The 17,500-nt window shown below is 47.1% G+C and overlaps 1 protein-coding gene across 1 annotated transcript; it reads right to left on the bottom strand.

Annotated features, from left to right (window-relative positions):
• Nucleotides 1-969: 969 nt before the first annotated feature.
• On the bottom strand, nt 970-17,043 carry dgkzb (diacylglycerol kinase, zeta b). Its single transcript, XM_047340069.1, is given in 31 exon segments — nt 970-1,283; nt 2,068-2,167; nt 2,250-2,286; nt 2,363-2,483; nt 2,571-2,614; nt 3,389-3,423; nt 3,873-4,036; nt 4,568-4,608; nt 4,684-4,753; nt 5,089-5,180; nt 5,260-5,360; nt 5,509-5,708; nt 6,953-7,064; nt 7,189-7,262; nt 7,644-7,706; nt 7,786-7,841; nt 8,450-8,528; nt 8,608-8,748; nt 9,030-9,143; nt 9,288-9,348; nt 9,631-9,713; nt 10,237-10,338; nt 10,520-10,594; nt 10,720-10,836; nt 12,004-12,075; nt 12,152-12,220; nt 12,301-12,357; nt 12,436-12,513; nt 12,637-12,732; nt 13,302-13,410; nt 13,936-17,043. Coding segments are annotated over 31 exon segments (3,627 nt in total). The 5' UTR covers nt 14,898-17,043; the 3' UTR covers nt 970-1,181.
• Between the last annotated feature and the right edge of the window lie 457 nt (nt 17,044-17,500).

The raw sequence follows: 17,500 nt of genomic DNA, 5'->3' as shown, positions 1-17,500 counted from the left end.
TTGGAGGTGAGACAGGTTGGAGGTTAGACAGGTTGGAGGTTAGACAGGTTGAGGTGAGACAGGTTGGAGGTTAGACAGGTTGGAGGTTAGACAGGCTGGAGGTTAGACAGGTTGGAGGTTAGACAGGTTGGAGGTTAGACAGGCTGGAGGTGAGACAGGTTGGAGGTTAGACAGGCTGGAGGTTAGACAGGTTGGAGGTTAGACAGGTTGGAGGTTAGACAGGTTGGAGGTTAGACAGGCTGGAGGTGAGACAGGTTGGAGGTGAGACAGGTTGGAGGTGAGACAGGTTGGAGGTGAGACAGGTTGGAGGTGAGACAGGTTGGAGGTTAGACAGGTTGGAGGTGAGACAGGTTGGAGGTGAGACAGGTTGGAGGTGAGACAGGTTGGAGGTGAGACAGGTTGGAGGTTAGACAGGTTGGAGGTGAGACAGGTTGGAGGTGAGACAGGTTGGAGGTGAGACAGGTTGGAGGTGAGACAGGTTGGAGGTGAGACAGGTTGGAGGTGAGACAGGTTGGAGGTTAGACAGGTTGGAGGTGAGACAGGTTGGAGGTGAGACAGGTTGGAGGTTAGACAGGCTGGAGGTGAGACAGGTTGGAGGTTAGACAGGTTGGAGGTGAGACAGGTTGGAGGTGAGACAGGTTGGAGGTTAGACAGGCTGGAGGTTAGACAGGTTGGAGGTTAGACAGGCTGGAGGTTAGACAGGTTGGAGGTTAGACAGGCTGGAGGTTAGACAGGTTGGAGGTTAGACAGGTTGGAGGTTAGACAGGTTGGAGGTTAGACAGGCTGGAGGTTAGACAGGCTGGAGGTGAGACAGGTTGGAGGTGAGACAGGCTGGAGGTTGGACAGGTTGGAGGTGAGACAGGTTGGAGGTTAGACAGGCTGGAGGTTAGACAGGCTGGAGGTTAGACAGGTTGGAGGTGAGACAGGTTGGAGGTGAGACAGGTTGGAGGTGAGACAGGTTGGAGGGAGGAGGTTAGACAGGCTGGAGGTGAGACAGGTTGGAGGTGAGACAGGTTGGAGGTGAGACAGGTTGGAGGTGAGACAGGTTGGAGGTGAGACAGGTTGGAGGTTAGACAGGCTGGAGGTTAGACAGGCTGGAGGTTAGACAGGTTGGAGGTTAGACAGGTTGGAGGTGAGACAGGTTGGAGGTGAGACAGGTTGGAGGTTAGACAGGCTGGAGGTTAGACAGGTGTCTCCTGGTCGTCTCTCTGCTGATGTTTCTCCAGATATTCACTCAGTTCCTGGTCCTTGTTCTTCTGAGCTCGTTGTTTAGGAATCTGACCCTGAGACACACAGACCATCTTTATATAGGGAAGGATTCTGTTTATATACAGTGATTCTGTTTGTATACAGTGATTCTGTTTGTATACAGTGATTGTTATATACAGTGATTCTGTTTGTATACAGTGATTCTGTTTATATACAGTGATTGTGTTTGTATAAAGTGATTCTGTTTATATACAGTGATTGTGTTTATATAAAGTTGTTCTCAGTGAATCTCGGCTTCAAACAAACTCTGGAAACAAAATAACTGAATAAACTGAGAGAAAAAGAAAAAGAAAAAGCTCTGATGATTGGCTGGGTTAGGGTTAACCACTGACTAACCACTGACTAACCACTGACTAACCACTGACTAACCACTGACTAACCACTGACTTCACCATGGTAACGCTGCTGCAGAGAGTGAGACAGGTTACAGCTGCTGGTCAGAGCTGCTTCATACGACAGGAAACAGCTGCTGTAACTCAACATGTTTCACTCATCAAAGCCCATCAGTGTCAGAATCAAAGGCAGAGCTACACATCAGACTTCACATCTTCTCACTGCTGAACTACAGAGCTTTTATTTTGAAAGGTTGAGGACTCAGGTCTGAAGATTGTTTCAGTCGACATGTGAAGTATGAAAAATAACATCAGTTCAGTCAATCACTAGACTTATATAGAAACCGTAATAAGGAAACTTCTATTTTAAAATCTGTGTAAAAAAACTGAATATGATTGATCCCAGGTCACTTTTACAGTTTGAGTAAGAAGGGGCGTGGCCCAGCTGTGTCACAGGTGAGTTTACCTGCAGGTCTGTCTTAATGAGCGACGCCCCGCCCTCCACCAGGTAGTGACATATCATCCTCTGACAGCAGGTGGCAGCTTTGTGGAGCGCCGTCTCGCCGCTGAAACACAGAGCTGATGTGGGTGTGTTGTTCAAGCAGTGCAAGATAAACAATGAACATGGTGAACAGGAAGTTAACTCACGTCTCTTTCTCGCTTACGTCCAGGTGAGACATGGGAACTAAACCAAACGAGACACGAAGTTAGAAACATCCTGAAATGACACATGACTCAGTGTTTAGAAAACCTGCAGATACCGTTGTCGACGAGGTACTTGACGATGTCCCTACTGCCGACCTGGACGGCGTGATGCAGCAGCGTCCACCCAGCGTCGTCCTGCAGCAGGATGTCTGCCCCCTGCTGGTGGAGCGCCATCAGCTGCAACACAGGAGTGGTCACCAGATTCAGATTGAGTTTGAGCAGACTGAGAAATACGGAGCAGCAACAATGATCCACTTCACTCACTGTGTCCAGGTCTGAGGTCCTGACGCAGCTGATCAGCTCTGCTTCTACAACACCGAGAAACAAGTGATCAACTAAAATCAAACACAACTTTCTACAATCAAACACAACTTTCTACAACTAATCACAACTAAACACAACTTTCAATGTATCTAATTTATATGAGTGAGAGCAGAAACTGACTCAAACTGTAGATCATGAAAACACAGACTGGCAAAAAGTTTCAAACTTCTTTTTCAATATTCTGGTGAATTTAGAGCAAGAGAAGCAGCAGCCAGAGCAACAGGTCCTCGTTCATTCGTCCAATCATTCACTGATTCATTCAATCATTCAATCGTAAATATCTCAGATACAAACGCTGCCATCTTGTGGTGATGACGACATTTACAGTCAGAGTCTGTGCAGTAGTAACCGTGGAGTCGTGGTATCAAGGCCCCGCCCACACACGCTTTCTCCCAATCACGAGTCAGTCTCAGCTGTCAATCATCACGTCTCAGCCTGTTTTTATATCATCAAATAACTAATTTTAACAAACTGATCAGAAACACTTGAACAAACATCAGAGAGATAAGAACGACCTGAAATGACAGAAACATCTTTGACAAACATTTATTTAACGTCTACTTTGATTTTTAGTTTGGTCCATGTCCCATCTGCTAACATGGAGGAGGGTTTATGACCTCTACTGCAGCCAGACACCAGGGGGCGATGGAGAGGCTTTGGCTTCACTTTTGGGAGCCGTCATGTCGTCCATCTTTATTTTCAGTTTGATCAGAGAAATGTGTGTAACTGTGAAGCTGCATCAAATTTGAATGTTTTACCTTTTTCAGAATCATGTGAAGCAGCAGTGGAAGAACTGAGAGAGAGAGGGGGAGGGAGAGAGAGAGGGGGAGAGAGAGGGAGAGAGAGAGGGGGAGAGAGAGAGGGGGAGAGAGAGGGGGAGAGAGAGAGAGAGGGGGGGAGAGAGAGAGGAGGGGAAGAGAGGGAGAGAGAGAGAGGAGAGAGAGAGGGAGAGAGAGGAGAAGAGAGAGAGAGAGAAGAGAGAGGAGAGAGAGGAGAGAGAGAGGGAGAGAGAGGGGGGAGAGAGAGGGAGAGAGAGAGAGAGAGAGGGGGAGAGAGAGGGGGGGAGAGAGAGAGAGGGGGAGAGAGAGGGGAGAGAGAGAGAGAGAGAGGGGGAGGAGAAAACGTGAGCAGCACAACATAAACATTTCATCTTCACTTCAGGTTACGTTCAGACAGACCCCCTGTCATGGTACACCACCTGGTCTGACCAGCAGGAGGCACTCACATCACCACCTCTCTCACCTGGGTGTGTGTGTGGAGGACGGGAGGACGAACTGTCTCTCCTGGTCCAGCTCCTCTGACTCCAGCCTCCCGGCGGACGTGCCCACCGTCTCCTTGACGACCAGCTCTGGGTCCAGGATGTAGAGTTCCTCCTGAGAGATCTCCGTCACATAGTTCAGGTGTTCCTGGACGAAGAACCCGCAGAACATCAGGTTCTGTCCTCACTACAAATATTCTGTGTTTTCTTGTTCTGTCTTTATTCACTGAACATTTCTGACATTTTATAGACAAAAGGATTACAATTTGAAAAATTAGGTCTACACCTACCACCTGCACCCATTGGACGGTACCAGCTGTCAATCACACTGTGGTATCCCCCCCCCAACACATCCGGTGCTTTATGGTCTGTTTGACTCTAAATGATCATAATTCACTAAATGAACATCAGCTGTTTGAAGAAGACTTGAAACTAGAGACTGAGACAGAAACTCCTGAATGTTTCCTGACGTTATAAAGTGAGAAGTCACTTTCTATAGACTTCTATAGAAACCACCAGGGGAGTCGCCCCCTGCTGGTCAGTACACAGAACACAGGTTTTAGGCTCTTCTTCATCAGCTTCACCTTCTGGACCCAGAGTCTCAGAGCATTTCAAAACATTCTACATTTTAGATGTGGCTGTGAGGAAACAGCAGAAGTTCGTCCATTGAACGTCGTACCTGAGCTCGGTCGATTCTGTAAAAGCGATCTGCCGTCGTACCTAAAAAAGAATGAGAAGAGACAGAGGTTAGTTTCTGTGTGAGACTCTGACTCTGATCAGCTGATCTGGACTCACAGTCCAGGAAACACCACTTCATGGACAGTTTCCGTGACGACAGACTCTCCCCCTCTGTCGTGTCGCAGTCCTGAGAAAAGAGGACGAAGGTTGAGATGTGAATACTACGTCTTCATGTACGACACAACTCTGAAGTCATTTAAAACTAAATTCTGAACCTTCTCAACTTCTGTTTATATAAGTCACTGAAAAACCTAAAGCTATGATGTCACTTCCTCTCACTACAGTTATTGATTGTGTTTATATACAGTCATATGATGCGTAGTTTCATGTACAGATGTCAGGATCTGTTTTGTGTCTCTAGTTGATGTTTGTTAAAATCTGTCCAACACAAACTCCTTGTGTCCTTGTGTCCTTGTGCCCTTGTGTCCTTGTGCCCTTGTGTCCTTGTGTCCTGTGCTCTACCTGCTCCATGTTGTCCTGCAGACGCTCTATGAGCAGACGGCAGCTTTCCAGGTCACAGTCTCCGGGGACAGTGATCACTCCGAGCGGCATCGCTGCAAAAGAAGTGATGCCAGTTGAGTTTCAGTGAGGCAGCCCAGTCTGGGACCATGGCTGAGGTACCGGGTCACTCACAGGCGTCCCTCAGATGCTCCATGTCGTAGTGCAGGGCCTCGTACGCCGTCATACTGATCCTGTTCACTGTGATCTGCAGCTTCTCAGGGACGAGCTGCTGGCTGCACATGAACACACAACAGCTGATGGTCAGGAAGAGAACGTGGGTTCAACCTGACTTTTCAAACTAAACGAGACCAGCAGAACACAAGTGTCAACATGTCAGTGTGGGCGGAGCCTTGAGGTTAACGCAGCTGGTTGGATCCTTACTCGTTGAGGTGGGGCATGGAGCTCCTCCTCTTGGTCTTCTGCACCATGTCGGCCTGGTTCCTCAGACTGATGCTGATGACGGACGGGGACAGTTTACACGGTTCTCCGTCCACCTGCATGGGGATGGACTTATAGGTGGTGAGAGTAACTTCTTTACACTGGTGGAGACGCTCCCCGTGACCTCCGACCTGCAGCGTGGCCTGGACACAAACAACAGTGTATCGTGGTCTGATGTGGTCTGATGTGGTCTGATGTGGTCTGATGTGGTCTAGCGTGGCCTGTAGGGGTGTAACGGTACCTGTATCCAAACCGAGCCACATTGGTGTATTTATAGCAGCGGACATGCGATCGTTGCTTTTGTAGAGAACGCAGGGTTCAAGCCCCGCCCACACCAGCCCTTTATAAACTTCTGTCCCTGGCCACTAGGAGACGCTGTTGGTACCAGCAGGGCATCGAACCTCTGCAAACTATGTGGTGATAGTTCATTATTTAGAATTAAAAAAATGAAATACATATATTTAACAATGATAATCATACTATACAATAATGTTGCAGTTTAACTACAGTTAATTTTTTACATCTTGCACCTTAATCGATATTTATTTGACTATTTTTATTTATTTATTTATGAGAATGTTTTCTCAGAGCAGGTTATTTTACTTTGCAAAAATTACTTAGGTAAGAAAGACACAGCCTGGTCTGACCTGGTCTGACGTGGTCTAACTGGTCTAACCTGGTCTAATGTGGTCTGACGTGGTCTAATGTGGTCTGACGTGGTCTAATGTGGTCTGACGTGGTCTAATGTGGTCTAACCTGGTCTGACGTGGTCTAACCTGGTCTAACGTGGTCTAATGTGGTCTAACGTGGTCTAACCTGGTCTGACGTGGTCTAATGTGGTCTAACGTGGTCTGACGTGGTCTAACGTGGTCTGACGTGGTCTAATGTGGTCTAACGTGGTCTAACGTGGTCTAACCTGGTCTGACGTGGTCTAATGTGGTCTAACGTGGTCTGACGTGGTCTAACCTGGTCTGACGTGGTCTAATGTGGTCTAACGTGGTCTGACGTGGTCTAACGTGGTCTGACGTGGTCTAACCTGGTCTGACGTGGTCTAACCTGGTCTAACATGGTCTAATGTGGTCTAACATGGTCTGACGTGGTCTAATGTGGTCTAACGTGATCTAACATGGTCTAATGTGGTCTGACGTGGTCTAATGTGGTCTAACGTGGTCTAATGTGATCTGACGTGGTCTAATGTGGTCTAACGTGGTCTAATGTGGTCTCACGTGGTCTGACGTGGTCTAACGTGGTCTAATGTGGTCTCACGTGGTCTGACGTGGTCTAACGTGGTCTAATGTGGTCTCACGTGGTCTGACGTGGTCTAACGTGGTCTAATGTGGTCTCACGTGGTCTGACGTAGTGTGGTGGAGAACAGCTCAGAGCTCACCAGAGACGTCATGGTGAAGCCGATAACCTCGATGCAGCCGTCGTCGTGACGCTGAGGTTCAAAGTCGTGGTGCTCACTGGGGTGACCCCAAGGCATGGTCCCCGCACAGTACCTGCAACACACACACACACACAGCGTGTTTTACAGGGAGATAAAGTGACTGACGAGTTGTTTCCCTCTCTGCTCACCGAGGTGCTATATAAATGTATCTCTTATTGTTATTATTAGTACCGTACCTAGGGATGTTGAGGAACAGCAGACACTGTAACTTCAGCTCCTGGATTTTGGAGGTCAGGTCGAGGCCGTCACACTGAGGAAGGAGAACACGACATGTATAAAACACCTCGATCAAGTTCTGTATATATATATATACACACATACTGACAATCATTGACTGTATATAAAGATGACGACTTCTCTACACTTCCTTACGTTGGGGCGTTAGGGAACCTAAAATATCTCAGATATGAACGCTGCCATCTTGAGGTGATGATGTTGTTTGCAGTTAGAGTCTGTGCAGAACAGAGGCCCCGCCCACACACGCTCCTGATCAATCAGCAGTCAGTCTCAGCTGTCAATCATGAAGTCTCAGCCCGTTTTTATATCATCAAATAACTAATTAAAACCAAAGTGATCAGAAACATGAAGACTGAACACTGACGTTAGTGTTTTCATCGTCAGCTCCACTCACCACCACACTGATGTGCTTGGCGAGGTCCTTCGAAGTCCCGCTGAGGAAGTCTGAGAACGCCGTCTGAAACACACACCAACACACACATTACAAAATTCCAATGTGTGTGTGGATCAAACAGAACAGATCAGAGGACACTCACCCCTGCATAGAACATCTTGTTCCTAAAGCGGCTGTTAAACTTCTCTGGATTCGCCTCTAAAAGACAGAAACATTCAACCTGTTCAACCAGAAAATAGACTTGTTTCATTTTATCCTGACAAACAAAGACAGAAGTGAACCACGCTGAGCCACGTCTCAAACATTCAGATCTTATTGATCCCTGAGAGATAAGAACAGCAAATGTATCATGAGAACTGAGGACTCTTCTTCTCTTGTTTAATTCTGTCTCTCCTTCCTGTGATTGGTCCAAAAGTCCAAACTATCCAACAAAGTGTTTTCACTCTGGAACAGAACCTGGTTCAGTTTGATCCAGACCCAGAACTCCTCTTCTGCTCTGAGGAACCTTTCACACCTGATGTTCAGACTGAACTGAAGAGTCTGAAGCTCTGAACCAAACAAGGTGTGAACGAGTCCTGATTCCCAAACTGAGTAGAAGATCTTCAGACCGGACATATGTCTCACAGCCACTGAGCGTTGGTGGACGGCGCAAAATCCGTCCAGTGACATTGAGCGACACGTTCCTGGAGTCAGTCGTCTTAGTCAGTTTGAAAGTGTTGATTCTTAGTCGATTGATGCAAGAACACAAACACATGAAGAGAAAACATATGAAAACATCAGGAAACAACATGTGTGAGTGAACCGACCTCTGGATTCATGGAAGCCCAGTGTGACGTGAGCATCGAAGCCCAGACTGAAGTAGTTGTTGAAGACGTCAATAGGAAGCTGAGAAAGAACGTGAAGACTGTGTGAAATGACCAGGTTCAGAAAATCTTAGCAGAAATCTGCGTCTGTTCAAACTGACTCTGTCGGTCTGATGCCCGTCTCTCTCCTCAGGTCCAGCATCGGGGTTCGCCTCCACCTTCAGGTTCCAGCGGTCCAGCTGCACCATGTTTCCATCCTCAACGTGTGACAGGATCTTTGTGATGGGTTCATCGGTGTAACCCTGAGACAGCAGCACAAGGTCAGTTAAAGCAGGACGTCTGTCTGCAGTCACTCAGAGTAAAGTTACTTTCAATCGATCAAGTCAATTATATTTGTAAAAAATCACAATTTATCTCATAGGACTTCAACAAAGCCCTGTGATTACTGGAAGACGCAGCTTCACTGAGAGCAGGAGCTGAGCTCAGAGCCAGCGTTTACAGATTCAGTTAACTGCAGTGTAACTCCAGTTAAACCCCAGTTAAACCCCAGTTTAAACTCAACTTAATGTCCAGTTAAACTCACCCCTCCCCAGTTCAGAGTCCTTGCGAGGTCATTGCCGGTCCCCAGAGGAAGGATGGCCACAGGAGGCTGAGGACAAAGATCTAACTGGTCCAAAACTCACAAGATCCATCCAACCTGAACACACACACACACACACACACACACACACACACACACACACACAGATATAAGATATAAGAAATGAGAAAGAGAGATACAAAATGTTTTATTTCATTTTTAAATCTGAAATGTTTTGGTGTCTGACGTCTCTGGGCTCACCGTCCCGTCTCCCCCACAGGCCAAGATCCTCAGGTTGGGCACTTGGCCGAACAGCTCCAGTCTGCAGGACACAGACATTTATCTCACTAACGATGAATGTTATTTAATTTGAACTCTTTTTAGAGGAAAAATCACAAAAGAAAGTTCAGAGTAAAACTTCTGTTATTGTTCCAGGGTCATTTTACAGCTGCAGCATCTCTTCACATTTCGGAAGACCTGTGTTTTCCTGGTCCTCAGGGATCCTGTAGCTCCTCCTCCACACAGGAAACTAGACACGATGAGCGAGGGATGATCAAACAGGGGAAGTAGAGAGTTGCCCTGGGGTGAGTGAGGCCGATCTTACCCCTCTCTGGGTCCAGCCTTTGTCAGGTCAAACACCTGCCGAGGGTTCAGGTACCACATGAAGGACTGGATGATCTTTGCTCCCTGAAAGAAAGAAACACCTGCGATCACAATCTTCACTGGAGCACAAACGGGTTTGAATTCAAACAAAGTGTTTTTCAGTCTGTGATTATTTGTCTTGAGGAAAATCTGTATCTTTGCTTTAAAGTTACAATGATCAACCACACGAGTCTGAGACACAAAAACAAACAGGTTGTGTCTGAGCTCAGACGCTACAACTCTTTCCAGATTAAAGAACCCACGTAAAAACCTGAAACAGCAACAGAAAAGATCAGTTGATTGGTTGTAGCTTTTTTTAAATGTACTACATACTGTTTCATCTTCCACATGTTTCTGACTGGTTGAGATCAGTGTTTCACCTTAATGTGGGGGTGGAGCTTCTGAAGGAGCAGTGAAGGGAGGGGCGTGTCTGTATTCCAGAATCCCTTGTTCAACGTTAACCGATTAATAACGTTTATTGATTGTTGTAAATTTAGTTAATCTCATTAAACCCACAGGTTTTTATTTTTCCTTCTGGCTGTTGATGATTAGCGTGGAGGTGACGTACCTGGTTCCCGCCGCTCTTTGGGTTAACGAACACCAGCAGAGGCTTCATGAGCTGAGACGGCAGAGGCTTCACCAGGAAGGGCTTCCAGCGGCCATCTTGGAGCTGAGAGACAGTAGAAACATCAGTTTTTTTAACCTCATCACGTTATATTTGACCTAAAACATGAAGTATTCAGTTTATATTGGAGCTGCTTCACAGACAGACATCGACTTGATGCTGCAGGTGAAACCATCCACGTGCTGACGACTCATGAACACTGGGGGTGACATGTGTCGGTTCTCACCTCAGCTCCCTTCTTACTGGACTTGTTGCTTTTCAGCGACGTCCTTTTCTTCTTCTTACTCGACTTCAGAGACGTCTGCAGAGGGACGACAAACACGACATGAGAGTGTGTCGCTCTGTCTGGACATTCACACCTGGTTAAAGAAGGTGTGTGTGTGTGTGTGTGTGTGTGTGTGTGTGTGTGTGTGTGTGTGTGTGTACCTGTGGGCGGCGGACCCTGAGGATCCAGGTTGGAGGGATGATGACGGAAGCGTGAGCTCCCAGAGAGCAACACTCCTCTATCTGCTGCAGCATGAAGCACGTCACCTTGTTGTGATACTGAAACACACAGAGAGAGACTTTGACTTTGAAGATAACTTTTATTTAGATCATTTCATGCATCAGCAAAAACAAAATTAATAAATAACACTTCAATAAGACTCATATTTTACAAAAGAAAAACTACATGTCACACACACACACACACGGAGTTTAAAAATGAAGGACCAGTGAACCGTCCTCCTCTACTGAACATAGAACCTGTCTGATCCCCCACTGACACTTGAAAGCTTCCAGGTTACTGGTCAGGCTGTAGAAGGCGTGTTCTACTCTCAGGCGAGTTGCTACCAAACCTTCGAAGCACTTCTCCACATCTGTCCAGCCTTCACCCAACATCTGGTTCTTCCTGCTCTTCCAGGTGGCCAGTTTAGCCAAACAGGAAGTTGACCAGGACGAGTGTTGCTCTGTTTCCTTTGTGGTATTTAGGCCCAAAAACAAACAACGGGAGAGAGAAGTTCTCCCCAGAGCCTCCACCCACTGCTGCAGTTGTCTAAATAAAACCTCTAGTCGAGGACAAGTCACCACCAGGTGCTCTACCGTCTCCCTATCACCACAGAAACCACATCCCTCCCCAGTGCTCGGGTCCAGGTGAGCTCTGTGTCTGTTTGTAGCTGAAGCTCCATGTATAATCCTCCACTGGAGGTCACCCACCCGTTTGTCCACAGGAGGTTTATACAGGACCCTCCACCTGCCTTCGGGGGGGCAGCCTGCAGCAAAATCCTCAGTCCACCTCGTCTCCTTGACTCCAGCCAGAGAGCGAAGGTTCAGCACCTTCACACAGCTGACATAAAGCTGCTTCTTCCCACAAGAGCTGAAACTACCCAGCACCGGTGTTTTGAAGGAAAGAAGCAGTCCACTCTCCTCTCGCCACCCGTCAGCAGCAGGGCTGACGATCAGAGAGGGAAACAGGTACTCACATTTTAACCATCCAAGGTAGACTCACCACAAACTACGAGACTGTGACGTTCTTAAAGTAGATGCTCACTGTTACGATCTATTAGCAGCTCCTTGTGTCCTTGGCAACAAATGATAAATCGTTGGATGGAGTCCTTGCATTATTAAGAGTGGGTGTGTCTGCACGTCACTGCTGAACAACGACTGACTCATCAGACAGGAAACCCTGAGCCCTCTGGGGGTCAGAGGTCACCCACCTCCACCCTGACTTACCGCCTGTTTGCACCACGAGCAGCTGATGGCGATTATCTCTTTGCTGTGAAATGAAAACTTCTGTTGGAATCCCTGAAGGTGAGAAAAGAGACGGAGTCAGCACCAGAATCTCTGAGCCAAGTTGACAGTGGAGAGTTTGGAGTCTCACCTTCCCGCACTGTCGACACTTCCCTGTCTGACGCCTCCTGTGGACCCAGTGATGTCGCACAACGTTGGACTGAAACACAAACCGTTCACTGACTCCGTTTCACATTGGACTTGTTTCGATCATCTTCATGTTTTTAAAGTGACACTGACCTCTCGAACAGCTCGACATCCTGGTTCTCTGAACGACGGCTTGCACCTGAAATTAATCTGATCATAAAGAGAAGAAAGAGTGAGGGGAATAATCTTAGATTAACTCTGTCAATCCAGAGATGATCCAGAGTTTACCTTCTCCAGCTGCTCCATACACATGGTGTGGACTGAAATCTTACATCCAGCACACTTCTTCCTCGATACAGTCTTTTGCTGCTTAAAAAAAGAAGTGATTGTGTTATACAGTTTTATTAGAGGAGGATTATGTAGGTACGTGTCAACAGAAAGTAGAACTACAAAGTGTTTGCAGTTCTTTGAGCAGACGCTGTGACTCACCAGTGATTTAGCAACGCAGTACTGCTCCCCAACATAACAGAAGTCTCCAGACCCGCTGGTCTCGAACCAGATGTGCTCCCCATACTGTGCGTTGTCCTGTGATGGACAAGAGCAGCACAGAGTCTGAGTCACAGCATTCAACAGGCGGTAATGGACACATGGACATTATGCAGCATCTATTGTACTTGTGTCCTGGGAGAGGGATCCTCACATGTGACTCTCTGGGCTTTATTTACTGCTAATAACGTTTCTTTGGTAGATTTACTCTTGTTGAGGTCCTTGTTAAGATCTGTGAGACAAACTGGGATTTGTGAATATGAGACGATAATAATACAAGTTAATTGATCGATTGATTGTTTGATTGATTGACATGAACACAACTTTCTCCTGAAAAAGGAGCTGCTGCAACATGTTTATTAAAGACACTGTTTCTGTCTCTCTGCAGGTTTGACATTTTAAACTGTTTGTTGAAACTTTTGAATTAATAACATTTAAACGTTCTCTCTCAGAATGGATGAAATAGTATTTTATAGTGGTTGTAGCATTATAAATCCTTTATCTCTTATTTGAAGAGTCTCTTTCCCTGTTCATGCTGATTCTGCTCAGTGTTTCACCCTGTGAACAGGTTCAGTCATCACTTTGTTAACAGTTGGAAAGTAGCTCACGCTCCAGTCGACGGTGCTGCTGGGCTCCTGCGGCGGGTCGCTCTGTGCAGATAATGACACGTTGGGCTGAGTGGCCACGTGCTGGAGGCCCGACTTCGCAATAGCTTTCCTGAAACCACAAGAGGACAAACAAGCTGTGAAGAAAACAGTTTCAGTTTTTAATATTTTCCTTTGTTTCTCTTAGTTGGAGGAACCTGGATAAAGTTTCACGTCTCTGGAGAAACGATGATGAACAAGAGTTTTATGATGAACACAGTCGGACGTTAAAGGTACTGCTTCACGTTTTACCTCTGTCAACATAATGTTTCTCAGCGTCCTCACTTTGTTCAGTGATCGATGCGTTTCGCTGATTTAAATGATCAGTGTAGTCTCCACTGTTGTTGCTATGGTTACCTGCAGCCTCAAATAATGAAGCATTGATAAAAACTGTTTTACTGTTAATTGAATGAAACAGTTCTGAAACAAAAATCTGGAACCATTTCTTCAGCTCGCTAGTTTCATTATTTCCCTATAAACAATATTTCACCGTATTTAAGAAACCAGGAGAAAATGGTGTTTTTAAAAACGGTAGATTTGAGAAGTTTGGGAGTTCTTCTCAGTAACAAGCTGAACTAACTGCAGCCGGACTACATACAGCAAGAAGGCACTCCAGCTCTCCAGGCGGGAGTTGTGGGCCCCCATTGGACTGAGGGCTCCGGGACCCCTGTAGAAGGCCTGGTGGTTGAGGTAGTAGATTGAAGTCCTGCGGCTGGCCAGTGGGGGGCCTCTTCCAGGCGCACCTTTGGAAATGGTGGAGATCCTCCTCCTCTTCCTCTGGCTGGAGGCATGGTGGCGGCTGTAAGGAGCAGAGTCTCCTGCAAACACCTGAGAGGAGTTCCTCCGGAGGCAGCGAGGGGCCCGGATCACGGGCCGTGATGCCGGGGGAAGCTGGGGCGTCTTTCTCATCACCTCAAGGACGGTGGAGGATGGAGACAAGTGCGGATCAAGGGACCAGGAGACATCGTCCACCTCATCCAGTTGCTCCGCCTCTGAGAGCTGACTGGATTCTGATTGGCTGTCGTTGGCAGTGAAGTAATCGCCACCCTCATCGTCGCCGTCTGATTGGAGACTGCTGGAGCGTGAAAAGATCCTCCTGTTGTTGGCACCTCCCCTCACCTCCACCTGCTGCTCCCCGGCAGGTAGCCCCGTCCCCAGTCCCTCCTCCTCCTCCTCCTCAGTCATCTGGATCAGACTGGCGAGCAACATGGACGGCCCCAGAAGGTGAGTGTCGATGGTTCGCAGCTTCCCCAACTTCCTCCGGCGAACAGCGAACCTTGGGTTGAGGCTGGGGGTGGTGGTGCTGGAGCGCCTGCGAGCTTGCCCCGCCCACCCAGTGTTCCTGGATGACTTTGCCAAACACCCCCTGTCTGAACACGGCCGCCTTGCCTGCAGCTGGACGCTGGACCGTCGCCGCTGGGTCAGGGTGGAGGAAGGAAGCCCCACACTGGACCTGCGGCGGGCCCTACTGGTCGGCACCGCCACGCTGGGCCTCCGCTGGAGGCAGGATTTGGCCTCTGCTTCCTTCCTCTTAAAGTGACGACGGAAGAACGTTTCCATGTTGGACGCAGAGAGGGGACGGACCCCTGAGACACTCGTCTGTGGCTGTTGGATGTAAAACCCAGTTAGCTTTACAGGTAGAAGCTACATGTTTGTGCTACACCCATAATCGGATCTGTACAACTACTCGATCACCACACCCTCTGACTGTCATCAATGAAAATACCAAAACATCGTCAGCCTCCGATTCACAAATCCAAGATAACCTGGAAACTATTTCCCCTGTTTTTATGTTTAATAATTAATATGAAAAAAAATGTCTTAAATTGAGCTTTGAATGATCAGGAAGAGTTTAAACAGAATCCACAGACCAGCTGTCAGTCAAAGTACCTCCATCAAAAGTTCTTATACCACTTTCACGTTTATTAATGAGTCTTTGTGATTCCTACAGAGACAGGACTTTATTTTGAGGAGTCAGACGAACACAAAGGTTCTTCTTCTGCCTGTTTGTTTAACAGCATCGACTCGTGTTCTGGATCGATGTGATTTACTGGCTGATTTTTGGTGAAACACAAAGATTTTTTGTTCCCAGGTTCAAAAATCCAATAATTATCCTTAAAGACATTTGACCACGGAATGAAACTTAATATTTTCTCCCTAAAAGGCCTCTGATTAATAACAAGACACATCTTGAGTTTTAATTGAATGAGCATCAATTGTTAATAGAATATTAATACCAACACAATATATACAGCTATGGTGATGGTGTGTGAGCTTCAACTGTTCCACACTAATCACAGAGCAGAGCTGGAAACTGGATTTCACGTCTGACACCAGATCCCAGGTCAGAATGAGGCGGTTCACAGAGGTAGCACATTTCAGAACATTAGAATTTAAGGGACGACTGTGTCAGGTCACAAAAACAGTGACATCAGCATAAGGTTGGTTATGTGATGATATGAAAACATCATGATTGACAGCTGACACTGACTCACGATTGGTCGAGGCTCCACCATCACTACTGTACAGAATCTTTTCAAACACGAACGCAGACAATCTCAGTGCAGCTGTTATTAACGAACATCTGACTGTGTTGCTGTGGCATCAGGTCGCTGCTCTAACCAGGAACATGAATTATAAAACAGGAAGTGTTGTCTTGTCTCCACAGGGGGAGCAGCACGACAACAGGAAGCAGCTGTAATTAAGTCCTGAGTCCCCGCTGGCTCCTTGTCCTCCAAGCACTACACCAGTAACTAGTCTGTGACCACAGTGTCACCGCTCCACCTGCAGCATGGACAGTTAGTTCGTTAGTTAGTTAGTTAGTTAGTCTTTGAACAGTCTTCAGATGTCGAGTTGTGTCCAACCAACAGTTCAAAACACAACAGACTCACTTTACTGTGACAGAAGGTTTAAGAACGGTTCAGCTTGATCCAACGTTTTTGCTCAGACAGATTTTGGTGCGTTGTTCCGGACCGCGTTCAGAGGAACCTTTCACACCGGATATTTGACTTTCCTCAGGTGTCACCTTCACAACAAGTGTTGTGACTGCAGACGTGATCAGGCCTCAGTTTCTGTAATAAACATTTACCTGAGTATACATTTGACGATGGGACTGCACCTACAACTAAGTATCCAGTATATTTCCTCTGCTCACTCTCCCCATGTGACCTCTGAGCTCGCTCTGTTTGTCCAGTGACATCAGCTTAGCTGCAGGATGAGACGCCAAAGAACGAGACGAGGAAACTGAAGCTCCTCTGATTATCACCAGGGAGAGTGAGCAGCAGATTAGTGACACAGAGAAAACCTCTATTTATAGAGCTTCCTCCTCACTTTTCACCTGTCTCACCAGCAGCCAACCACAGAGCTCAGGTGACCCTCTGGTCAGAGGCTCCCACAGCTCACTGTCCAATCATAACCTGGCAACCTGCCGCTGAGCAACGCGTCCTCCAATCACTTACTTAACGACACGTCACAACTCCACAGTGGAAAAGTCCACAGTGAATCACAAAATTCATACGCTACAACACTGTACAGTGAAAACACACAAGAGCTGTCTTCAAACTGAACCACTGACATGTTCCTCACATGTTCCTCACATGTTCCTCACATGTTACTGAAATGATATTGACATGTTCCTCACATGTTCCTGACGTGTTACTGACATGTTACTGAAATGATATTGACATGTTCCTCACATGTTCTGCAGGTTCTGTCTGTGAGAACAAATGTCTGAGTCAGTGTCTCTGGACATGTTCTGGATCTTCTCCTGCAGCCTCCTAGTAAAACATCTGTAACATGTCCTTGTGAGTCCATGTGAGGAGACAGCAGGACAATGTGTGGAAGCTTCCCAGTGAGCGAGTGGACGTGTTGACGAGGTTTCTAACACGTGACGCCTGCTTCAGTTTCACATTGTGTTCAGCGCCATCTTCATTTTTTGAAACCAGAAATAACCATAAATGGAGGAGTGGGGGGTGGAGCCTGACTGAGAGCTCGAGGACACGCCCACCTACACCTGCTCCCATTGGACGGTACAAGCTGTCAATCACACTGTGGTACCCCCCATGCATCCGGTGCTTTATGGTCTGTTTGACTCTAAATGATCATAATTCACTAAATGAACATCAGCTGTTTGAAGAAGACGTGAAACTAGAGACTGAGACAGA

The sequence above is a fragment of the Hippoglossus stenolepis genome, chromosome 5 (assembly GCF_022539355.2).
Source record: "Hippoglossus stenolepis isolate QCI-W04-F060 chromosome 5, HSTE1.2, whole genome shotgun sequence".
NCBI lineage: Eukaryota > Metazoa > Chordata > Actinopteri > Pleuronectiformes > Pleuronectidae > Hippoglossus > Hippoglossus stenolepis.
Note: the sequence above shows the minus strand (reverse complement) of the source record. Positions and strands in the feature narration are given on the sequence as shown.